The sequence below is a fragment of the Chrysemys picta genome, chromosome 3 (genome assembly GCF_011386835.1).
Source record: "Chrysemys picta bellii isolate R12L10 chromosome 3, ASM1138683v2, whole genome shotgun sequence".
NCBI classification, from domain to species: Eukaryota; Metazoa; Chordata; order Testudines; family Emydidae; genus Chrysemys; species Chrysemys picta.
The window spans coordinates 142,072,477-142,097,379 of record NC_088793.1 but is presented as its reverse complement, the minus strand read 5'-3'; the positions used below and the strand labels follow the sequence as shown (position 1 = coordinate 142,097,379).

The window sequence follows — 24,903 nt, the reverse complement described above, 5'->3', positions numbered from 1 at the left end:
GTGCCACATATATTAGAAACTAGACCATCTACTTCACCTGCCAACTGTTGTGGTGCTGAAAACAAAAAGTGGGGTGAAGGCTAAAATTCTATATATTAAAGCTATTCTATATATTGACACCTCCTTAACAAGAAGTTCAATCTCCTACAGAACACAATTTAAATGCACAGTATCTATATTTTAAAAAAAACAATTACAATAGCTCTCTACCCTTGCTACGTACCTAGCCTGAAATCTTGGTACGACTGAGCCAAGATTTCACCACTAAGCTTTACCTCTTTTGATATGTTTTTTTGCCTGTTTCTACCTCATCCTTCTCATTGGAAATGCTCAGAAGGTGTCTGGCCACAAATTATTCCACATCTCTGCCACCAGGCTAGAAATTGTACTTGCCATTCTCCACAACTCAACCATTTCTGCAGCGGCCAAAACTGCAGAGGTATCTTCCCTCCACGCCAGCCCTCTCTGGTCTCTTATCTATAGCCTCAGTCCCTGCCACACCATCTGTCAGCAGCACCTTCCCGCGCCAGAGACGCCCCAGGGATGGTCAACTAATGTGCAACACAGACAGGACACAGCTGGAGCCAAGGATGAGGGGGCGCATGACACCCCGATACGGGGGGAGAACAGAGGCCCCCTCATTCAAGGGACTCAACCCCCTGGATCCACTCAGGCCTCGCTACCTCCCTACCCCAGGATACCACCCGCCCCCGTCCCCACTCGCAGGCACCATCCTCGCCCCACCCCAGAGTCCCCTCGAGCCCTCACCTCTCTCCTCCTCATCGATGCGCAGCGCCACGGAGATGCACTCGAAGGCTCGCTTGTGGCAGGCTCGCACCGTCTCGGGCGCCCCGCCGGGCTCGGGCGCGTCGCCGGCCCCGGCTCTGCCCTTGGCGGCCATGAGGGCGCCCCGGGAGAGGCGCTCGCAGAGCCAGGCGAAGAGCAGCCCGAGCTGGAAGGCGACGAAGCGGAGCAGCGCGAAGGCGGCGAAGAGCGGGTAGGAGAAGTAATAGAGGTTCCGCTTATGGGGAGACGCCGCGGCCGCCCCCGCCGCCGCCTGCTGCTGCTGCAGGGGGGGAGCCGGCCCGGCCGGGGAGGAGGGGGAGGCTCCGGGGGCCTGGGGCGGGGAGCTGGAGCCGGCTGAGCCCTTCTTCTTCCCTCTGCCTCCCGGAGAATTCATTCACCGCCGTCGCCATAACCCGCTGCCAGCGACTGACAACAACCGGCCATGGCGGCGGCTACGCCCCTTTTAGCCAGCCCCGGCTAGGAGGGCCGTGGGGAAAGTCCGCATAGGCCCTTGCTGAATACAGGGAAGCGTAGCCGCCGCCCCTAGCGTGCGGTTATTGTTGACGAGCGGCTTGGAGAGGCCGGCAACGAAGCGACAATGGGAGGTGTGGTTGGCGCAGCGGCTGCGCATGGAGACTACATATCCCAACATGCAGCGAGGCACTGGTTGCGCAGCATGCCGGGTACTGTAGTCCGGATTGGTCGTTTTTTCGAGGGTTCAGGGAATCCGCTGCGGGCGCGTTGCATGTTGGGACATTTAGTCTTTTCGTTCCGCGTTGCATGTCGGGAGCGGCTGCAGCCCAAGACGGGTCAGAGGCCGGTCTCGCTGTGGAGTGTTGCACGCCGGGAAATGAGATGCCCCGCCCTGTGGCAGGCTGGGACTTGTAGTAGGCGCGGGCTGCGTTGCTCTCTCTAGGAGCCACGTGCTGCACAAAGGGGGCGGTTGCCAACGGCTGGGTGGTGTCTGTCATGCAGCTCCCTGATGGCAGTCCTCGGGCGTTGCAGCCGGAGCTTCCGGGTGAGCCACTGCTCCGAAGGGGCGATGTGATCCGCTGCAGCGCCTCCTCCGCCCTTAGCGGGTGCCCGCTGCAACCCACCCAGTCAGCGGGGAACTGCAAAATGTGGGTCATACGGTCTCGTGCCTACACCTGGGGCAGCACAAAAGGCAACAGGGAATGCACAGGACAGATGTTCCTGAATCAGAAGAGCCGGTCCCTGGCTTTGGTAACTCTCACACCCATATACAGACCCTTTATGTTGCGAATAAAGGACAAGTTGGAAATTATAGGAGAAAGTTTATTTTAAGGGCACATCCCCAATGTTTTATTTATTTGTCACACACACTCGTATATAATGACAGGTTTCAGAGTAGCAGCCGTGTTAGTCTGTATCCGCAAAAAGAAGAACAGGAGTACTTGTGGCCCTTAGAGACTAACAAATTTATTAGAGCATAAACTTTCGTGGACTACAGCCCACTTCTTCGGATGCATAGTGGGCTGTAGTCCACGAAAGCTTATGCTCTAATAAATTTGTTAGTCTCTAAGGTGCCACAAGTACTCCTGTTCTTCTTTTTACTCGTATATAAGTAACACATTTTATTACAGGGTACAATCCCTTTGCATTATTATTGGTGTATACAAGACAATATTTATTGATTAATTTGACGTGTAATGTAAAACAGGTTCCAAATGAAGGACAAATGGCCATGCTGTGCTGTGTGTGACATTCTAACATATTCCCTCTCAATCTGCTTTGGGACAAATCTGGGACACAGTACAGTGGAAAATCTTGAAATGAAGAAGACTAGAAAATCTATTGGTTAGCAGGATGGTAAAATAGGCAGGGGTCAGTTACTGCTGCAGGAATTACATTTTATGCAACCTCACCTTCTTAACTAAAGAGCTATAATTAATTCATAAAATAATATCAATGCAATGTTAAAGTTATATATTTAAACATGGAAATGTTAACATTAAGACTCCCATAACATTAATTTGCCCACATTGCATATATTGTCTATTAAAGCATAAATTTAAACAATTTAACTAGTCATTAGGAATTCAGTGCAGTGTAAGTGTAAAAAGAGGAAATTGGCTACATTTGGATAGCAAGTGTTCAGATAACCAAAGAACTTTTCTGTGTTATTAGCAGGCTTTGAGAGATCCAATCTTGTTTCAGATGAAAAGAAGTATGGATAATCAAGGTTCATCTGCATTACATGTGTGCAACACAGCTGTCAAAATGTACCTTAATATTTGTATTTTCTGGGGGGGTTCTTTTTAAAAACTAGTAAATTTAATTTCACATTAACCTATTTTTTGCAGTTAGTTTCCTGTTGTATTTTTTAAAGAAAAGTCCTTAATTTCCGTCACCCCACTGATGCCTATCAGTCGTCTCCCCTTGTCTCTTCTGGACACCTCCTTCCCAAACGGCACATTCTCTCTTGGGGCCATACACATTCTCTCTCCTGGGCCCAAACACATCCCCTTCTTGCTGAGCTGTTCCTCATATAAAAGGTCATAACAGCATGAAGAGAGGCTCCCTTTAGTTCTCTCTCCATACTAGGGTTCAAACAAGCTAAGGGGAAAGAGACTCAATACGATCTGAGGTGCTCAGATACTATTATGGTAATGAAGATGGTATCAGAACAGAATGGCCAGAGATGCTGTAGTACTGCACTTTTCCCAGTGGAGACTTCATTAGTTCCTTCCTCCCAGTGATGAACATGGAACAGCATAACTTCCCCCCTCCCTCCCAATATACATTTCATTGTCAGGGAAGGAGTCAGTCAGTGGCTGCAGCACTACTGGATAACCTACCAGGACCATAGGTGCCGACTCCGTAACTGTGCTGCTTAGCACCCACCGACAGCCAAGCTGTCCCGCCAGTGCCTCCCACCCTCTGGCGACCCTGCTGATCAACTCCTCCCTTTCCCTCCCAGCACCTCCCGCATGCTGCGGAACTACATGCAGGAGGTGCTAGGAGGGACAGGGTGTGCTTGGGGGAAGGGGTGGGAAGAGGCAGGGCAGGGGTGGGGCCTTGAGGGAAGGGGTGGGGATGGGGGTGGAACAGGGGCAGGGTGGGGGCTTGGAGGAATGGGTGGAGTAGGGGCAGGCCTGGGGTTGAGGGGGGCTGAGGACCCCTCGGTAGAGAGGAAGTTGGCGCCCATGACCAGGACAGTTGAGTGAAGGCAAGAAAAATCAAGCTCCTGCAATAGTCTCTTTAGTCTCGCTCATTGCGAGTGAGTGGGATTCTTTTGGCATGCAATTAATTTTACAGTAGTGTTTAAAACCTGGTGAGGTGAAGGGTATTTTTAATGACACATTCCATTTCCCACATTCAAACTGTTACAGCTCCTGGCCTTCTCCTGTTTGGGCCTTGCAGTGAAAATGAGCAGTTCTCCCCATCCCCAAAGACATCATATAGCATGCAGGACTTTGTTAGGATCTTTTAAGATCTTATCATGGCATCTTAATAAATGATTTTTGCAATTCTTTAAACAGCTTCCCTCCCCTCCAAATTATCAAAAAGACTAAACAGGTTTTACCAGCCTTAAACGTGGGTTTTGAACACTGTTCTAAAACATCTAGGGTCCAACTATCCTGCAAACAGGCTGCCAAACTGTGTTAGAAAACTATTCAGTGGGAGTCATATTTACATCATATTTTATTATGGGATATCAATTCAGTCCCTTTCTCCCTTATTACTAAGGAAATGGAGAAGTCTTCACCCACCCTTTTCACAATCTCCTCTATGTGTCTCCTTGACGTGCTGCTTTGCACATTTCAGGTGATAAAACACATTTCTTGGCACCTTATCCATGTATCAGAGATGCTTTAACTAATGTACCCATCTTTAAATGCACCAAAGGCCCAAGCCACCTCCAAATGATGTCAATATCAATGCAAAGCGACCTAGAGCAGGCCCTCAAGGTCCAGTTCTGCAAACGCTTACTAAAGAGCATAATGCTCACTACTGTGGGCACTCTCTTGGAATTCACAACACTTAGTACTACACTCAACAGTAAGTATTTGCAGGATCAGGCCTTAAGTTCCTTACAGTTTGAGAGTTATTTGGGGAAAATACAGGGATGTTTCAAAGCTACTGAAATGTAATAGACTTGAGATAATTTGAAATTAACCAAGTGGAAACATAATGAATAATTTGCTTAAAATTAAAACAGAGACAGCTGGAATCTTGCCAATTGAACTCTTTGTGACCCATAAAGCAATCAACATATAATGCCTATAAATCATATCACATTACATTAAAATCATGTTTAGATTATTTAGATTAGCAGGCTGTATAGAATTGCTACTTTTTTTCTTAAAATCACATAATTAGAAATGTATAATAGCTAGTAGGTTATCTAGTCCATTCTCCTGCCATTGTAGGATTGCGCTCTAAAATATATTCTCAAGTGCTTTGTCTAATCAAATTTTAATTGACTCAAATAATGGAGCTTCTAACATTTCTCTTGGAAGATAACTTACACAATTTAATTCCTACATGTCAACTTTAAAGACAAAAAGTCAGTCGGATATGTAGCACTTATGTGAGGACGGTGTGGGTAGGGAACTAACCAGGACCATTTTCAGATTTTTTGCCATTTCTTCCTGTTACTAACCCCCTAGGCCATCCACTCCCTCTTTTTAAAAAATGTTACTGTTTTGTGGAGTAACAAAAATCATGGTAATTTAAAAATGAATAAAATATCATAAACTATTAATAAAAGATTTTAAATTTGGTCAATTCCCCCCACCCACACACTACTTGCTGGTAGTGGGACAACTGGGTTCTTTGCTACACAATAAGGTAGGTAGTAAGAAATCTTTACTCTTCTTCCCAGAAGGACAAATGAGACAAATATTGCTGAATGGGAGTTCTCATCATGGACATAAATATGGTGCTTCACTTGAAATTTCAATGCAAGCCAAGTGGTTTATCTTGCAGATGATTAAGACTTTCCACTAGTGCCACATTCCATTGGCTAGTGTCACCTGCAGAATGTAGGTGAGCTTACAGGCCTGTTATTAGATGTCAGCCTTAGGAAAGTTTTCCTTATACTCCATTCGCAATTACCTTATGAAAGTATTGTTCCATAATCCCTTTAAATATTAGATAGTTGTTATACTTGCCTTTTATTATCATTTAGCCTAGCAACCATATTTATTTATATTAATCTTCCCTATTGAGGTAGTCCCGCTATCATTTTTATTACTGTTTTCTAAATTTTCTCCAATTTGTTAGATATTGTGATCTAGAGGATAGAGCACAGGTCTGCCAGTCAGTATTCCTGAGTTCTGTTCCCAGCTTTCCCACTGGACTTTCTATGGTCTTAGGCAAGTCCCTTAATCAATATGTGTCTCAGTTTCCCCAATACAAATCTACTTTTGTAAAGTGCTCTGATCTTCAAATGAAAAGCACTATTGAAGTTCAAGTGTTGTTATTTATATACTATGATGTATTACCTTCCCACAACATCCCCAAACACAAGTTCAGCATATGTTATCCCTATTGTTTATTTTACAATAAAAGAATGTCTAAGTAAAATGACAGTTCCAAGCTAAAATCACTTCTGTCCACATATGTTTCATCTATTGTTACAAGCAACACCTAAGATTGCTATTACAAAAATAAGAGAAACTTTTTTTTCAGTTTGCTTACTTTGTGCACAGCCAAATAGCCACTTGTACTGTTTCCCTTGTAAAGTCGATGTATTGTGTGGGTCCTTCATAAAGAATAGAGGAGTACATATAATTTTAAATATGAAAATATGACTGTAAAACTACAAAAACTGGAGGAAAGATTAGGATAATTCTAACCCCTGAAACTGTGTTTAAGTTATTTTGTGAAAAGGGACTATATTTCAAGTTAATTATGTTTATATGTATGTATGCCTTGTCTAATGGTAAGGGGCATCTTTTAGTACATTTGTAAAGATTTTGATGACAGAATAATTAAGTTTTAATAGCTGTTTTGGTGGGGCTGATTCTTTGTGTTTAATTAATGAGAGTATATTATTAGTCATTCTTTCACTGGAGCTATTATTTTACCTAATTTGTGCTATTTTTATTGTGAATTAGTTTTGTTTACACAATTGTAAAATCTTTTTCTTTTCTTTTCTTAAGTGTCTTGCTAGTTATGTACATTTTATTTAATGGCCTGTTTTGCATGGCTTTATTTGCTCTCTGTTTCATTTTACATGAGAGTCTTTTTAATAAAGGCCAGCCCTTGTTATTCTACTGTGCTAGCTCTGTCGTCTTAACTAAGTAAGTAAAAGAGAAGAAAAGCAGTTATAAAAATATTTTTTTGTAGTGACACCAAAAATACATCATGGTTTAGGCTTACATCCTGCAGCTGGATTCATGCAGCTGGACCTCGCACTTGCATGCAGCTTGTTTACTTCAGTGGGATTCAGCACAAGCATAAGGGGCAGCCCAGGCACATCAGATTGGCACATCACGGTCTTATCTTGCAAATGTGAATCGATGAAGTTAAATATATCCAGATCATTTAAAGTCTTGCCACTTCAACCTACATAATATTTCTAAGATTTGGATTCTTCTCTCTGTCCTGCTTGAGAAGGTTGTTGTTCAGACCCTCATAATCTCACACCTCAACCTGACACCAACCACTGACACCCTTTAACTAAATTTGAAACACTGCCATTAGGATCATCTTACTGGCTCATCACACTGACCACATCCTCCTCCTCTTTGCATTCCTCCATGGGCTTCCCTTCTCCACCACATCCAACATAAACTCCTTGTCTTGGTCTTTAAGGTCATTTAGGTCCAACCGATATATAATACAGGGACAGTGCATATCTAACACACTGTTTTGACTCTAGCATTTGTTCTGTCAATGATCACAGTCTTGATGGCCCAACTAATTGCTTCCCCTTCAAGCACTCCATGCTTTCTCCCATTCTGAGTCTAGGTGCATAGTTGAAACTCATCAAAATTCATAAAGCCAACACATGATCTGCTTTTAAACCATCCTTAAAACCTACCTCTGCCATGATGGGTATAAATCATTCCTGGATGGCATTGGTTAGGCAAGGGGCAAACTGACACTTCTACTTTCCTGCTAAATCTATTCATTTTATTATTACCACATCCTTCAAACCACTCCCATCCTGTATATCCGTTTCATCCAGCTGTTGATTCCTGTCTGACACGAAGATTATGAGCTCTCTGGGGAACAGAATATCTTATTTATTACACCTCTACCTCGATATAACGCTGTCCTCGGGAGCCAAAAAATCTTACCGCGTTATAGGTGAAACTGCGTTATATCGAACTTGCTTTGATTCACCGGAGTGCGCAGTCCTGTCCCCCCCCGGAGCACTGCTTTACCGCGTTATAGCCGAATTAGTGTTATATCGGGGTAGAGGTGTATATGTATGTACAATAGCTAGTACTAATCCTTAATTTGGGTTCCTAGCTGATTCTGTAATATAAATATTAAAGAAATCATACACAAAAGAAATTTGAAACATTAAGATTGCAAAGTCAAGTCCTCAGAAGTTGGAAAATAACAGAATCAAGCTACAGAGTAGCAGCCGTGTTAGTTTGTATCTGCAAAAAGAACAGGAGTACTTCTGGCACCTTAGAGACTAACAAATTTATTTGCGCGTAAGCTTTTGTGGTTATGCAAGGCACTGCATTTAGCCGTATGGAGTGGAAATCCATCAACTTCATGAAAAAACTCGTACAGATACAGACAACATCATCTTCCTTTCGAAATGCAAACAGATGGACATCATACCAAAAGGACTAAAGGTAAAAAATCCATTGCAATCTACATATCACACAGACTATGCTGAGAGACTGTGTCACACACTCTCAAAGAAACTGCGAAACCACCTGATCAGCATCCTATATAGCAAACAGGGAAAGATTAAGAATGAGCTCTCAAAACTGGATACTCTCATAAAAAACCAACCTTCCACACAAACTTCCTCATGGATAGACTTTACAAAAACTAGACAAGCCATTTACAACACAAACTTTGCCTCTCTACAAAGGAAAAAAGACACTAAACTATCTAAACTGCTACATGCCACAAGGAGCAACTACAGTAGTTCCCTTAACCCACCCAACAATACTGTTAATCTTTCCAACTATACTCTTAGCCCAGCAGAAGAGTCTGTCCTATCTCCGGGCCTCTCCTTTTGTCCCTCCAGGCTCACGAACATGATACAGTTCTGCGGTGACCTAGAATCCTACTTTCGACGTCTCCGACTCAAAGAATATTTCCAACATACCTCTGAACAGCATACTAACCCACAGAATCCTCCCTACCAGCACAACAAAAAAAAGGATTCTGCATGGACTCCTCCGGACGGTCGAAACAACAGACTGGACTTCTACATAAAGTGCTTCCGTCAACGTGCAAAGGCTGAAATTGTGGAAAAGCAACATCACTTGCCCCATAACCTCAGCCGTGCAGAACACAATGCCATCTACAGCCTCAGAAACAACTCTGACATTATAATCAAAAAGGCTGACAAAGGAGGTGCTGTCGTCATCATGAATAAATTGGAATATGACCAAGAGGCTGCTATACAACTCCCTAACACCATATTCTACAAGCCATTATCCTCTGATCCCACTGAGGATTACCTAAAGAAACTACACCATCTGCTAAAAAAACTCCCTGACAAAGCACAGGAACAAATCTGTACAGACACATGCCTAGAACCCCAACCAGGGGTATTCTATTTGCTACCCAAGATCCATAAACCTGGAAATCCTGGATGCCCCATCATCTCAGGCATTGGCACCCTAACATCAGGATTGTCTGGCTATGTGGACTCTTTCCTCAGGCCCTATGCTACCAGCACTCCCAGCTATCTTCGAGACACCACTGACTTCCTGAGGAAACTACAATCCATCGGTGATCTTCCAGAAAACACCATCCTGGCCACTATGGATGTAGAAGCCCTCTACACCAATATTCCACACAAAGATGGACTACAAGCTATCAGGAACAGTATCCCCGATAATGTCACAGCTAACCTGGTGGCTGAACTTTGTGACTTTGTCCTCACCCACAACTATTTCACATTTGGGGACAATATATACCTTCAAGTCAGCGGCACTGCTATGGGTACCCGCATGGCCCCACAGTATGCCAACATTTTCATGGCTGACTTAGAAAAACACTTCCTTAGCTCTCGTCCCCTAACGCCCCTACCCTACTTACGCTACATTGATGACATCTTCCTCATCTGGACCCATGGAAAAGAAGCCCTTGAGGAATTCCACCATGATTTCAATAATTTCCATCCCACCATCAATCTCAGCCTTGATCAATCCACACAAGCGGTCCATTTCCTGGACACTACTGTGCTAATAAGCGATGGTCACATAAATACCACCCTATACCGGAAACCTACTGACCGCTATACTTACCTACATGCCTCCAGCTTCCATCCAGGACACACCACATGATCCATTGTCTACAGCCAAGCTCTAAGATACAACCGCATATGTTCCAATCCCTCAGGCAGAGACAACCACCTACAAGATCTCTATCAAGCATTCTTAAAACTACAATACCCACCTGCTGAAATGAAAAAACAGATTGACAGAGCCAGATGAGTACCCAGAAGTCACTTCCTACAAGACGGACCCAACAAAGAAAATAACAGAACACCACTAGCTGTCACCTTCAGCCCTCAACTAAAACCTCTCCAGCGCATCATCAAAGATCTACAACCTATCCTGGAAGATGATCCCTCACTCTCACAGGTCTGGGGAGACAGATCTGTCCTCGCTTACAGACAACCCCCCCCAACCTGAAGCAAATACTCACCAGCAACCACACATCACTGAACAAAAACACTGACCCAGGAACCTATCCTTGGAACAAAGCCCGATGCCAACTCTGCCCAAATATCTATTCAAGTGACATCATCATAGGACCTAATCACATCAGCCATGCCATCAGGGGCTCGTTCACCTGCACATCTACCAATGTGATATATGCCATCATGTGCCAGCAATGCCCCTCTGCCATGTACATTGGCCAAACCGGACAGTCTCTACGCAAAATAATTAATGGACACAAATCGGACATCAGGAATCATAATATTCAAAAACCAGTAGGAGAACACTTTAACCTGTCTGGTCATTAAATGACAGACCTGCGGGTGGCAATTTTGCAACAAAAAAGCTTCAAAAACAGACTCCAACGAGAAACTGCTGAGCTTGAATTGATATGCAAATTAGATACGATCAATTTAGGCTTAAATAGAGACTGGGAATGGCTGAGCCATTACAAACATTGAATCTATCTCCCCTTGTAAGTACTCTCACACTTCTTATCAAACTCTCTGTACTGGGCTATCTTGATTATCACTTCAAAAGTTTTTTTTTCTCTTACTTAATTGGCCACTCAGAGTTGGTAAGACAACTCCCACCTTTTTATGCTCTCTGTATGTGTGTATATATATCTCCTCAATTTATGTTCCATTCTATGCATCCGAAGAAGTGGGCTGTAGCCCACGAAAGCTTATGCTCAAATAAATGTGTTAGTCTCTAAAGAATCAAGCTAGTATGTGCAACCTTACTTTGGCCCCCATATGCATGTCTTGAATTACATAATCACATATTTTTCCCACTATACCCCTGCTTCATTCAGTGTACATTTTGTTTTATCATTTTTAATATGTGACCCATGTCTTATTTACTGACCACCATTCAAATCCTGCTTTGAATGATCAGGAATTATAAATTTCCCCATGGCTTTTCTATGGCACTCATTGCTATAGTATCCAAGTGATTCATATAGGTGAATTAGTTTATTTTCACAACATCCCTGTGAGGTGAGGGATTATTATTGTTCCCATTTTACAAACTGAGGTCAAAATTGTCCACTAATTTTGGGAGCGTGATGCAGTATACAAACCCCGCATGGGGCCCAAAGAAGTTAAAAGGCAATACTGTGCCCAGTAGCATTGCCTCTATAGGCCTGCACCAGCTGTAGGAGCAAATCAAAAGGAATTCAGAAGGCTTGGTAAGGGCAGGTGAACAGGCTCCAGGAAAGAAGACTCCTTCTTTAAGGAAACCAGGTAGATGGTGGAACCTGAATGGGGACCCACAGTGTGGGTAAGGCCCTTGGCAGGGCTTTCCACAACCACTCCCCACTTCAAGCAGCAGCCGATCTTGCAGGGCCCTGCTCATTTGGGACTTTGTGAAGCTACTGACTGTTTAGACTACAGAAGCCACACCCCAGACTGAAGAGGCAAATAGGCAGCGAGTAGGGGTGGCAGATTTTGGCTCTGTATAGGGAGGAACCTGCCAGTTGTACTTTCCACTGGGCCGGGAACTGGGGGAAGAGGGCCTGGGTCCCTCTACTCTGCCCCACTTAACTGCAAATGCCCCAGATGCAGTGGGGGTCCCAAACACTCCTGGGTTGAAGGCAGCGATCGGGCACCACTATGCCCCCTCAACAACAAGATAAGGGGTTGGAGACCAGGTGCATTAACCACTAGGCTACCTGGCCCTCTGAGCCACACATCACAGGAGGCCCAACTTAAGAAGCCTAGTGGTTGATTTGTTTTTTCAGAATACGAGACTTTTATAGTACTACATGTGTTCAATGCACAGCTCTCTTTGACGTCAGTTGCTGTGGTGATAGTCTGTAGATCTGACCCCAGTGTCTCATGTTGGGCACACAGAAAATGAGTCCAAGAAGTTCACTGGTAAGAATCCCATCAACTGGGGGATTGGGTGGAATCCTAGCTAATAGGCAGCAGGGTTTGTTTTTTTTTCCAAGTAGCTCTAAATGGAGGGGCGGGGGGGAGTTACTTAAAAATAACTCTAACAAAATAATTTTGGCTGCAATACCAGAATGAGAGCCTCACAAGTCAAGCCCTGTTGGCTGCAGTGGGGTTTTATTCAGAACTCATAGCAAGATTCGGGGGCAGATATTATCTGCATTTTTGCTAATTAATAAATTCCACCCATTTTATTTCACAAGCAAAACTGAACAATACAGAGCACAGATCTTAAAATTAGCAAAACAGTATTCAACTAAATAGATTGAAGTAACAGCAAGAGAATTACTTACTCAAGTGTTTGTACCTAAAGGGCACTATCACCATCAACTTTGAATTGGTAGCATGGAGTTCTATATGCCTTGACTATTACAGATTTCTGCCAGTTTTACTCAAAAATATCGAAGTATGTTTGATTCCTAATGATCAACCCTGTGAACTCATTATGGGCTCTGACAGCAAAGCTGAGTTCTTTCCATCTCAGCTGTCACCACCCATAATAAAGGTTCTAGGCAAGACAGTTGAGAACCACAACCACCTGTGCAACTTTTAGCCTTAGGTGACTCTCTGCAGTTGTCATTGAGGGTGACATTTGCCTGCAATTGCAATGCCTTTTATTAATGATGATGCACCAAACCGAGGAAGGGAAACCAACTGTTAAAGCTGTGGGGTAAGTTTTCACAACGGGAAGTCAGACAAGACATCATTTTACCTGCCCACTGGAGTTGAGTGAAATGCACTAATAGGGACTCCACACTTTTACTATATCAGGGGGTAGCTGTGTTAGTCTGTATCTACAAAAACAACAAGGAGGCTGGTGGCACCTTAAAGGCTAACAGATTTATTTGGGCATAAGCTTTCATGGGTAAAAACTTCACTTCTTCAGATGCATCCGAAGAAGTGAGGTTTTTACCCACAAAAGCTTATGCCCAAATAAATCTGTTAGTCTTTAAGGTGCCACCAGACTCCTTGTTACTTTTACTATATGTATGCTATAACTCAGGCTCCCTCCTCGGTTATATTACCAGCTAACCTGACTGCAGGTGCGTCTACACTACATGCTGCTGCCTGCGAGGCTAACTCCATTGCTAAGCCGCGCCTCTTCCCTATGCCGCTCCAGCGTCCCCTTGACTCCAAACCCGCGCGCCGCCTGGCCCGAAGCTACGCGGCCGGCGGCTCCAGCAAGCAGACCTCAATGGGTGGGACTATAGCCACTGACGGTCACGTGTCTGATGATGCTCCCCAAGCATTTTCCATTGCCCTGCCTGATGGGGGCGGGGTTTCTCTTCGCGCAGGCGCATTTGGGTGGTCGCCGCAGCGCCACTTCCTTCACTTACGGCAAAACAATTTACGATATCCCCCCCCAAGCGTGTTGTTGTTAGTGGCTGACGCTGCCGAGAGACTCCTGTAGCCTCGCAACGATTCTTCCCTCCCCCTCCTGCGGTGCGACTCGCCGCCGCGTCCCCTCCGTTGAGCTGCTGTCCCGAGAGGTAAGAGCGGCCCCACGGCCGGGGAGCGCGGGCAGCGCTGGGTCCCTCACTGCCCGGCCCCGCCCCGCTGGGCGAGTGTGAGGCTGGAGGGGGCAGAGCGGGCGGGGCTGCGATGGAGAAGGGCTAGTCCGGTCCGGGTCAGCGCCGGTGTCGCGTGCCCGCTCCCCGGCGCGGGAAGCCTCGGCTGTGGCCCGGCGGGGCGCGGACACCGGCGCTCGGCCGCACAGGGAGCCCCTCGCTACCCCCCAATCGCTGCAGGAGCCGCCGCAGCCCGGGCCGTGCTAGCGGGTTCCTGCGGTACCAGCTGCGCCGTGCCGGTGGGTGGGGGGGAACCGAGCAGGAACGTGGGGTTGTCCCAGGCTGGCATGTAACCTCTTGCTGGGGGGGCACTTCGTAAGACAGGAGCGATTTTTTTTTCTTGTCCTCTGAGCTGTAATGCTGGCCCGGACTGCTGGTATCGGAGGTGGCCGTGACAGGGAGTGGATTGTGGTTCGCTCGGTGGGATTTATTTCTCCTGAAATGGGAACTCTCCTGTATGCCGAAGCGATGCTCCTTCGCCTGTTTTAAGAATGATTTAAAACGAGAAGCCGTCGTAAGCCAGCTCTCAACGCCTGCTTCTCTCCCCTCGTCTCCTTCTTTGCTGGAGGAGCTCTTGGACGTCTCTGAATATACATTTCCTGTACTCTAGCACCTTAGTGGAGGGAGTGGGATTGTTTGAGTCCTCTAGGAGATATTGTAATACAAATACATAATAGATATCCCTTCTCTGAAATGTTCATTAACTGCTGGAGTTAAATGAGTGTTAATTGTTGAAACACTCTCTTCCCCACTCACTGGACTGGCTTTCTTTCACTTGACTCTTGAGGATGTCAGTTTCACTAGTTCTTTATTTACTATAGAGCAGCAGTTCTAAGATTGTATGGTGGGCTTCCCAAGGGAGGTGAGGGAATGTGTCAAGGCAGGCGAGAGTTGTGTGGGTTTTTTGTTTTTGTTTTTTTAAGAGCTCTGGCTATCAGCCTTGGCTGGCTGGGATTTGTGCACAAGGGCCAGGCACACTCAGTAGGCGGAGATAAAAGGGACAGCCGGAGCCCCATCACCTGAGCTTTGGCTCTCCTCCCTGCCATCTCTCACCTGGGCTCGGGCATTCAGCCATGTGGTGGCAGCAGCAGCATAGAAGTAAGAGTGACAATGGGGTGCTAAGTCTGTTGTGAAAAGTGATTTCACGTTGCCACCCTTACTTTTGTGCTGCTGCAGGCACAGTGCTGCCTTCAGAGCTGCTGCTCTCCACTCTGCCTTCAGAGCTAGGTGGCGGTATATGTACTTGGCAGGGGATGGCATAAATGACTAAAGACACAAAGAAGGGGGGCCCAATCAAAGAAGTTTGAGAATGACGGCTATAGAGTCATATAGGGTAGAAAAGACAAAACAAGCAGAATACAGATTTTTTTTTTTAAACAAATGTCTCAGGCCTTTAAATGTTATAGAGATTTGAAAAAAAGGAACAAGTCTTGTTTAAAAAAAACGATGCTGGTCTCCTTTAACACTAACTTGTGCAATCAGTTCTAGATGTCTCTGGACCACATATGCACATTTGGTAATTCTGACTGAACTAACTTTGTCTGAAACTTTTCTTTTAAGTTACTTTGCCTGAGTTTATTTCACATGTTCTTTTGAAAAACTTCAGATTTTTTTTATACAAGAAAAATATGGTTCACAGAGCTGAGGGGGAGGGAAAAGACCCAAACCTAACTGGTGGTAACTCTTTGCATGATGGTAACCAAAATTGTCAACCATATTTTAATTGTCAACTAACTTATTTTTTTATTGATTTTAATGTTCTGACAAATTGTTTCATTTTGTTTTGTTTGTTACTTCCCAAGATTGTAGCACATTTGGTGACTTCCAAGTTTTAAGTCATGGATACAGAACAGATCATGGAGGGGCAGGCACAGGTATAGTAAGAAACTTTTTACATTGGTTTTTCTATTAGCAAATACATAAAGTGCATTTTGGTTTTGCTGACTAGCATGTTGTTTTACAGGTTCCAGAAAATCCTCATGCTGAATATGGCCTTACAGAAAATGTAGAGGTAACTAAGATTTAATTGTTCTCAAATGCAATTGAAGTAGTATTTCTGATTTGGGAAAAATATGGGTTTAATTTAGCTAAAATGATTGCAGAAATCAGACCCAAAATACAAGGAACTGAGTTCTTTTGAAAGCAATAGGAGATGAAAGGTGTTTAGCATGACTCGGTAAGTCCTAGTACTGTGCACAATTGACTTCTTAATAGTATATCAATATTGCTGGTTGGGCTGCTAGCATTCTGTTTCTAGTCCAGCAGAAATAATGACCCCTTTTGTGTGGTGGGTCTTTCTTTCTTTCTTTCTTTCTAAGTGCTATATACAACTTACCTCCACTACCTCTTCCATTGGTGTGTTGTCAGAAGAACCTGTTGTAACACTTCTTGGGGTCACCCAAAGCCTCTTGTATGAATCACTACCACCTGCTTACAGCATGAAAGAGCAGTGTCTTTGCCAACTGAGGGGAAAATGCCTCCCAATTCTGACAGCCACTGGCAGCACAAGCACTCCGCTCCGGGCCCCACAACCCCGGCTTTTTCTGTCTGCATGCTAAAAATTTACATGCACCCCGTGGTTACACTTGAGTGCCCAGTACTGTGCCTTCTGAATTCCTGTGGTGTACACTGATCCACTGCCTCCATGGAAGCAGTGCACCCTGATTTACCAGCCTTACCTCAGTTCAACACTGTCCTTAACACAATAACTCCTCACTTAACGTCCTCCTGGTTAACGTTGTTAGGTTGCGGATTTATTAGAGAACACGCTCGTTTAAAGTTGCGCAATGCTCCCTTATAATGTTGTTTGGCAGCCGCCTGCTTTGTCCACTGCTTGCAGGAAGAGCAGCCCTTTGCAGCTAGCTGGTGGGGGCTTGGAACCAGGGTGGGCTGGCAGTCCCCCTATCAGCTCCCCCAAGTTCCCTGTGCGGCAGCTGCCCACCAGGCTGTCAGTTGCTAGGCAGTTCAGGTGTCCGTCCCTCCCCCGCACTGCCGTGTGCTGCTCCTGCCCTCTGCCTTGGAGCTGCTTCCGGGAGCCTCCTGCTTGCTGTGTGAGGGCGGGGAGAGGAAAGAGGGGGGGGGGGTGCTGATGTCAGAGTGTTGCCCTCCCCCTACTCCTGTGCCCTGCTCCTGTACCCCATCTCCACAGAGCAGGGGGGACTCAGGACAGAGGGAGCTTGCTGGCAGCAGCTGCTGTCTCAACTTGCTGATCTGTTTAAAAAGGCAGAGTGTGGTCAGCATACTTAAAGGGGCAATACGCCTCTGTCTCTCTCTCTGTTTCACACACACATGCACCACCCGGCACTTTGGAAAGTGGAGGGAGTTGTGCACTCCATTGGGATAGCGTGGGTTCATCATCACGTTCAGTTCCCATAGGAAATGTTTGCAGCCACTGCCATGCATCTATTGTGTCTCCTCCCTCCATTTGTGCTGCCTTGTAGAGTGTGAGACTGCATTAACAATGTGTTAACCCTTGAGGGCTCAGCCGAGTGCTAGTTCATCATTTAGCAACAAGGCATTCCCTGAGAAATATCCCACCCTCTTCTACCCTCTGACTTCACCACCTCAGCCAAGCTTCACAATCATCATTGCTGAGTACAGTATTAAATTGTTTGTTTAAAACTTATACTGTGTGTATATATTTATTTATTTCCCTTGGACCTAACTCCTCCTCCCCCCCCCCCCCCACATTAATTCTTATGGGGAAATTGGATTCGCTTAACATCGTTTCGCTTAAAGTCACATTTTTCAGGAACATAACTACAACGTTAAGTGAGGAGTTACTGTACAAGGGACTTAGATGTGTCGATAATAAAACAAAATTGAAGACTATTAACAGAGCTTGAGATAAAGATTCAAAATAAAAAGATTTGGAAATGTAAGGGTACAGGTAAAAGTGAACCATAAAATGCAATCTATAGCCTATACTTTGACAAATTACTTTCTTGTCTCTAATACGATATTTCTCACCCAGTGGGTACACCTTGAACCGCATGTCCAGCCCAAAGAGCTTTTCATGAGACACTCCTGCTGGCAGAATGTCGCCTCTGCAAAGGATAACATCTTGTTCCCTTTCCCCTTCTCTTACACAGTTATGGACTGTTATCTCTTAGCCTAGGGAGTCATCTAAACAGAGATTTCTCTTGGGTTTTGTTTGTCTTTGTAAACACTCAAGCCTGTATTTGGTCGAGACAGTGAACACAGGGCTGCCTCCACAGATGTTGATTGCCAGCTCCTAGACTCCCTGGCCTCCAGTGACAAGTTTCACTTCCAACAGTTCTGGAACAAAATATACTATATGTTATATATATAGACTGATTCTTGCCTGCATATTTATACCTGCCTCTTGAAATTTCCATTACATGCGTCTGACGAAGTGGGCATTCACCCACGAAAGCTTATGGTCCAATACATCTGTTAGTCTTTAAGGTGCCACGGGACTCTTTGTTGCCTTTTACAGATCCAGACTAACACGGCTACCCCTCTGATATGTTATATAACTCTCATACAAACATCTCACAATAACCATGACAATCAGCTTGATTTTAGCTTTCAGTAAGACTACACATGATCCCCTTTGGTGAAATATTGAGAAGGTGGTCAGAAACAGGAGTGATGACTACCTGGGGATGTTGGCATCACACCTTCTTGGCAACTTTTTATTTATTTATTTATTTGTTTGTTGAGGCGCTGATGGTATATGTGGAAGGGAGGGGAAGCTTTCCATGTTTTCATGCCTTGGAAATGTGCCAAAATAGTCAACTTTTTTCTTCCCCCTCTCTTAATTATTTAAGAGTGCAGTTTTGACACAAACTCTTTTTGTTGAAAAAAGGTTAGGTTTGGGGAATGACTACTCTTATTGTTATGCATATGTTTGCTAGTTATCAAAAGACAGGTGCCTTCAATTAAGTCCCTCTAACTTTTCTTCTAGTCTAGGCTAATGAATAATAGCATTTAGTCACTTTGTGCTGTTCAAAAGTCCTGTCTTGCTGTTCTCCATCTTGGTCATACTTTTTTTGTACTCTTTTCAATCTCCACTGTAGCTATTTTAATGTGATACAACCCAAATTGGTCACTAATCATTGCGCATTTTGTGTATATAATGTTTTTTCTAGGGCTGCCAAGCGATTAAAAGAATTAATCGTGATTAATCGTATTGTTAAACAATAATAGAATAGCATTTATTTAAATATTTTTGGTTGTTTACTACATTTTCAAATATATTGGTTTCAGTTATAACACAGAATACAAAGTGGTGTACAATGCTCACTTTGTTTATTTTTTATTTCAAATAGTTGCACTGTAAAAAACAAAAGAAATAGTATTTAAATTCACCTAATACAAGTACTGTAGTGCAATCTCTTTATCATGAAAGTTGAACTTACAAATGTAGAATTATGTACCCAAAACCCCTGCATTCAAAAAACAAAACAATGTAAAACTTTAGAGCCTACAAGTCCACTCAGTCCTACTTTTTATTCAGCCAATCGCTACAAGAAACAAATTTGTTTCCATTTATGGGAGATAATGCTGCCCACTTTTTAATTAAAATGTCACCTGAAAGTGAGAGCAGGAGTTTGCATGGCACTGTTATAGCCGGCGTGTCACGATATTTACATGGCAGATGCGTTAAAGATTCATATGTCTCTTGATGCTTCAACCACCATTCCGGAGGACATGCGTCCATGCTCATGACGGGTTCTGCTCGATAACAACCCAAAGCAGTGCGGACCGACACATGTTCATTTTCATCATCTGAGTAAGATGCCATCAGCAGAAGGTTGATTTGATTTTTTTGTTTGTTTTGTTTTTGTTTTTTGGTGGTTCAGGATCTGTAGTTTCTGCATCGGAGTGTTGCTCTTTTAAGACTTGTGAAAGCATGCTCCACACCTCATCCCTCTCAGATTTTAGAAGGCACTTCAGAATGCAGAACACATGGATTGAGTTCTGTAGCTATCTTTAGAAATTTCACATTGGTATCTTCTTTGTGTTTTGTTAAATCTGCAGTGAACGTGTTCTTAAAATGAACATGTGCTGGGTCATCACCTGAGACTACTATAACATGAAATATATGGCAGGATGCAGGTAAAACAGCAGAAGACGTACAATTCTCCCCCAAGGAGTTCAGTCAATAATTTAATGCATTTATTTTTAACGAGTGTCATCAGCATGGAAGCATGTCATCTGGAACAGTGGCCGAAGCATGAAGAGGCATATGAATCTTTAGCACATCTGGCACGTAAATATCTTGCGACTCCAGTTACAACAGTGCCATGCAAATGCCTGCTCTCACTTTCAGGTAACATTCTAATTAAGGCGTGGGCAGCATTATCTTCCGTAAATGTAAACAAACTTGTTTCTTGTAGCGATTGGCTGAATAAAAAGTAGAGCCTACAAGTCCACTCAGTCCTAAAGTTTTACATTGTTTCGTTTTTGAGTTATGTAACCAAAAAAAACCCCCTACATTTGTAAGTTGCACTTTCATGATAGAGATTGCACTACAGTACTCGTATGAGGTGAATTGAAATACTATTTTTTGTTTTTTACAGTGTATATATTTGTAATAAATAAATATAAAGTGAGCACTGCACACTTTGTATTCTGTGGTGTAATGGAAATTGATATATTTGAAAATGTAGAAAAACATCAACAATATTTAATAAAGTTCAAGTGGTATTTTATTGTTTAACGGTGCAATTAATTGTGATGAATTTTTTTTATTAATTGCATGAGTTAACTGCGATTGACAGCCCTAGTTTTTTCTTGCTTTTATGATGCCAGGGTGTGTTCTGTGCGGGGGTTGGTTTGGGTTTTTTTGTTTGGTTGGTTTGGTTTATTTTGTATTTACAGCTACCATGGGCAGACCTCTTCAAGGAATCATCATGGCTAGTTCAATGATCTTACCCCAAATGTTCTTTGCACGTTTAGAATAAATTATAGACTAACTTTCTGTAGTGCTGATTTAAAAAAAAAAAAATTCAGTGTGGCAAAATTGACAATTTTGGAGGAGGTTATGTACATTATATTGTGTGTGTAACAATCCATTTGACAATAGTATAAGACAATTCATTTAATATTTTCTGACCAAGAGGTTACAATATCCATTAATATAGTGGAGCCAAAAAAGTGGAGAAAATATATCTATTTTGTGTGTAAGCATTTCAGCTTATTAAAAAGATTAATAACTTACTGTATTGGAGCCTGATTTCACACAGGGATTTGCATGAGTGGCTCAAGTACTATGTACCATGGTCTGTTCCAAGTACCATTGCTGGCAGGGGAACTCTTGGTAAATGCAAGTGGCCTATCCTGCAAATCCTTCTTGCAGGATTTGGTCCTACTTTTTGAAGCCTGATACTACAAATGCTTACAAGAGTAACTTAATGATGACTGCTTACATAAATAAAATTATTCTAATCTATATCAGTTGGCACGGAAGAGCCATGAATATAAAAGAGCTGATGAAAATGGTAGTGTAGGGGCTGCCTCTAGTTTCAAGAAACTTACTGTAGATTACATGGCAGCATGCTGTTAGAATCTAACATAAGGCTTTCTATATTTAACTTAAGAAAACTGATTTGAGATTCTCAACCAAATTAAAAATATGGAGGATATTTAAAAATATTAAATTGGAGGATAATTTTACTTATCTTCTAATACACTTATCTGATTGCTCTTGCTGAATTTCTGCTTTTAAGTAGACTCTTTATGTACTAATATCCATACTTTTATTCACATGATGCCTTGAATTCATCAGAGGATAGTAGAAAATGAGAAGATTAACGCAGAGAAAACATCAAAGCAGAAGGTGGATCTTCAGTCGTTACCTACACGTGCCTACTTGGATCAGACAGTTGTGCCTATCTTACTACAGGGGCTTGCTGTACTTGCAAAGGAGAGGTAAAGAACTTAATGTAGCATTTGTCTCAAAATAAAGGAAGCTCCGATGTGCCCAGGGCCTTTCCAATTAGGGGCTTGCAAAACCACTTTGTCTCCAGCAAAAGCTCATGTACGAAACGTGGGGTGGATGTAATAGCATGTCTATTCTCTTGAGAAGCCAAGATATGTTCGGTAACTAGCTGCATGCGATGTGAGCTGTATAAGAGAATATCAGTAATCTTATTGTCACAAGGAAATGTAGTGTTAGTGCAAGATTTTCACAGGATAAGAAGAATGCAGTCTGAATAAATAAGTTCTTTAAGTACATCTGTTGTATGGCTCCTCGGGGTGAGAGCCTAGACAGACATTTCACCAGCGTTCTTAACCTGGCTCAGGGTTCTTGAATGAGCCCTGCTCCCTCAGTAAGTAGGTACTCCTCGTGCTGTCTCTTACTTTGTTGAACAAGGTAGTTCCAGTAAATCCAGCTGGCAATAGCATATAAATTCTTCCTCAGCACTGAGGCCAAATTTTGGCGTTCACACACTGAGAGATTGTGCTGTAGCAGCATACTAATGATACTGTTCCCTTTGTTTAAAGACTTCTTGCCAAGAGACTTCATATATACATTGAACAACAGGGGAAGGATGTTCCTCAGTAGTAACACCCAATTGTCCTTCCTCTCCAGTTGATTCCTCTCATGTAGGTATAACTGGAACCACTTAAGTGTCATACTGCACATGCTAATAATATCCCTTTGTTGCCGAAGGAACAACCTTTGGTCAATCTTATCAAAAACTGCGAAGGACCACAATGGACCAAGTTAAAATCATGAGAACCTTCATACCTCTCCCAGCAGTGTCTTAACCCCAAAAGAACATTTGAGTTTAAACTAGAACCCACCCACATCAATAACTACAAATTTAGCTATATATATAGAGAGAGACAATATTCTGCTGGTAACTGTGTACAGATCTTCTATTGACTTGTTTGGGGGTTCTGCTTTGGATGGAGAGTACTATGTAGTCCTAAATTGATATATCCCAGACCACAGTTCAAACTTTTGACATTTCCTTGGAATGAGTGTGATAACCTAATATGTGGGGCGAGACAAATTGGATTACCAGGATTTATGCGCTACACTTTTCTAAGGCTGAAGAAAAACAAATCTACTTACCTAGCAAGGCTGTGGTGAGGCTTAATTGTAAAGCAGTTTTCATGTTAGTGTTTTTTCTTCCAATAATTTCAACTGTTATCACTAGTGTTGGTTAGAAAAAAATATTTGGCAGAAGCAACAAATATCTTTGAGGCAGACTGTTCTAATGGAGGCCCTAAACTGTTGCTATTTGAAGTAAATCAAATAACAAGACAAGAACATATCGGACAAGGGAGCTGGCTACTTTAAATCTTTATCTTACCTGGCAGGAGTTGGTGAAATAGGCAAATTACATTAAATACATTCAGTATGTAAACTTGGGTAATTCACTTGACTCTTTAAGATGGATGTGGGTTGGAGGGGGAGAGGAGGCGCCAGCCTTTCTAAACTGACTTTTCAGTTTGTCTAGTCAGTGTCACTTCCCTTGTCTCTTCTTCCCCTTAGATCTACTCTTCCTTCCCTCTTTCCCATGCAGTCTCCTGTGCTAAGTATACACCCTCCTGAAGCTGGTGTGCATTTACTTGGCACAGCTTAGCCATGCCTCTGCTGCTATTTATACTCTCACTAGCTTGGTGAGAACTAATATGAGTGTGCACATGAGCAGAAGAAGCACACCACTAGATCATATTGTAGATGTAGCCTAATAATGAAGGTTGTGTAGTGGCTAATTGAGGGCCAGGAAGTGTTGCAAGGGGGAGCTTAATAAATTGAGGAAATTCCTGATTAGGGAGTTCTCTAGTTGCTGCTGAAGCATGACACTTTGTGTTTGTTGTCATACCACAAAACTGAAAATTTCTAATTTGTCCTGTGCTTTTACAAGTAAGTCTCTGTTTTCAGTGAAGATGAGGAGCTCGCCAGCTCACTTAAATGTATGTGACAAATAGTAATTACTCTTGATTTTTTTTTTATCTCTACAGACCGCCAAATCCCATTGAATTCCTAGCAGCGTATCTGTTAAAAAACAAGTCACAGTTTGAGGACCGAAATTAATTCCATGGGAAGAGGAGGACAGTTTGGCTGCTAAACTTACATGCTAATTTGCCATGATTCATTCTTTGCTGTAAAAATCATACAGAACCACCAATGTCTTTCATAACTGCACAATTTCCCTTATCTTTTCTTGAGTTATTTAATAAAGTACATTTTTATTCTCACTAGTCTTAAACTACGTGTTAAGTGTCCTTCAGAATAAAGTATTGAAAGTTCACAGCTAGATGAAAGATTGAATAATTCCAGTTGAATATTTCACCTCAGTACATGAAACAAATGTAATGATCTTACTGGTAAGAAATTACTAAAATCAGACTTGGTTTTATGTAGCTCCTTTCCTGTTAGATATCCTAAACTCTTAAAGCCATAAATTCGGTGCTAGTAGTGTAGAATTCAATATTCACTGCTCCAGCAATGGTAGAAGCCAAGCAGTCATCAAAAGCATGTGAATATCCTTGGACACTAGAACTTTATTTAGTGAGATGGAATGTTTATTAAGAAAGACACCTCACTTCAGAGTCCTGTAGGATCCTTAATTTCCACTTAGACAAGAAGTGGACACAAGGTACCATAGGTGAACATGTCATCTGAACGACAACATCCAATACTGTTGATACATTCATGCTACAGCAGTGTGAGAGAGAGCATTATTTATTGGTAACTTCCTTAGTAATACATTTTATGGAATAATAACGGAATGGTCCATTTTTTGTATCTACAAATGTTCTTACCATGAT

At 43.1% G+C, this 24,903-nt stretch overlaps 2 protein-coding genes across 10 annotated transcripts in view; one reads left to right on the top strand and one right to left on the bottom strand.

Moving 5' to 3' along the window:
- SPAST (spastin) overlaps positions 1-1,324 on the bottom strand; it is a 55,137-nt gene extending 53,813 nt beyond the window's left edge. For all 7 annotated transcript variants that reach the window (XM_065589183.1, XM_065589185.1, XM_042848414.2 and 4 more), the window contains exon 1: positions 769-1,324. In XM_065589183.1, the coding sequence (XP_065445255.1) occupies positions 769-1,180 (412 nt within the window). In that variant the 5' untranslated portion in view covers positions 1,181-1,324. The remainder of the gene's footprint in view (positions 1-768) is intronic.
- On the top strand, positions 884-24,330 carry DPY30 (dpy-30 histone methyltransferase complex regulatory subunit). Of its 3 annotated transcripts, none has more exons than XM_024110787.3 (5): positions 884-997; positions 15,948-16,019; positions 16,109-16,156; positions 21,902-22,044; positions 24,094-24,330. In XM_024110787.3, the coding sequence occupies exons 2-5, from the start codon at positions 15,984-15,986 to the stop codon at positions 24,164-24,166; spliced, it is 300 nt and encodes a 99-aa protein (XP_023966555.1). In that variant the 5' UTR covers positions 884-997; positions 15,948-15,983; the 3' UTR covers positions 24,167-24,330. The 3 variants fall into 3 exon arrangements, with proteins under 3 accessions (XP_023966555.1, XP_005296294.1, XP_065445261.1); XM_005296237.5 differs by lacking the exon at positions 884-997 and adding an exon at positions 13,924-14,067; XM_065589189.1 differs by lacking the exon at positions 884-997 and adding an exon at positions 14,268-14,384.
- Positions 24,331-24,903: the final 573 nt, after the last annotated feature.

Excerpts from the sequence above, each read along its gene's own strand:
- DPY30 (XM_024110787.3), top strand. The coding sequence starts at position 15,984 with ATGGATACAGAACAGATCATGGAGGGGCAGGCACAG. Across the intron at positions 16,020-16,108 it reads TCATGGAGGGGCAGGCACAG|GTTCCAGAAAATCCTCATGC; the intron begins GTATAGTAAGAA and ends GTTGTTTTACAG. Across the intron at positions 16,157-21,901 it reads GCCTTACAGAAAATGTAGAG|AGGATAGTAGAAAATGAGAA; the intron begins GTAACTAAGATT and ends TGAATTCATCAG.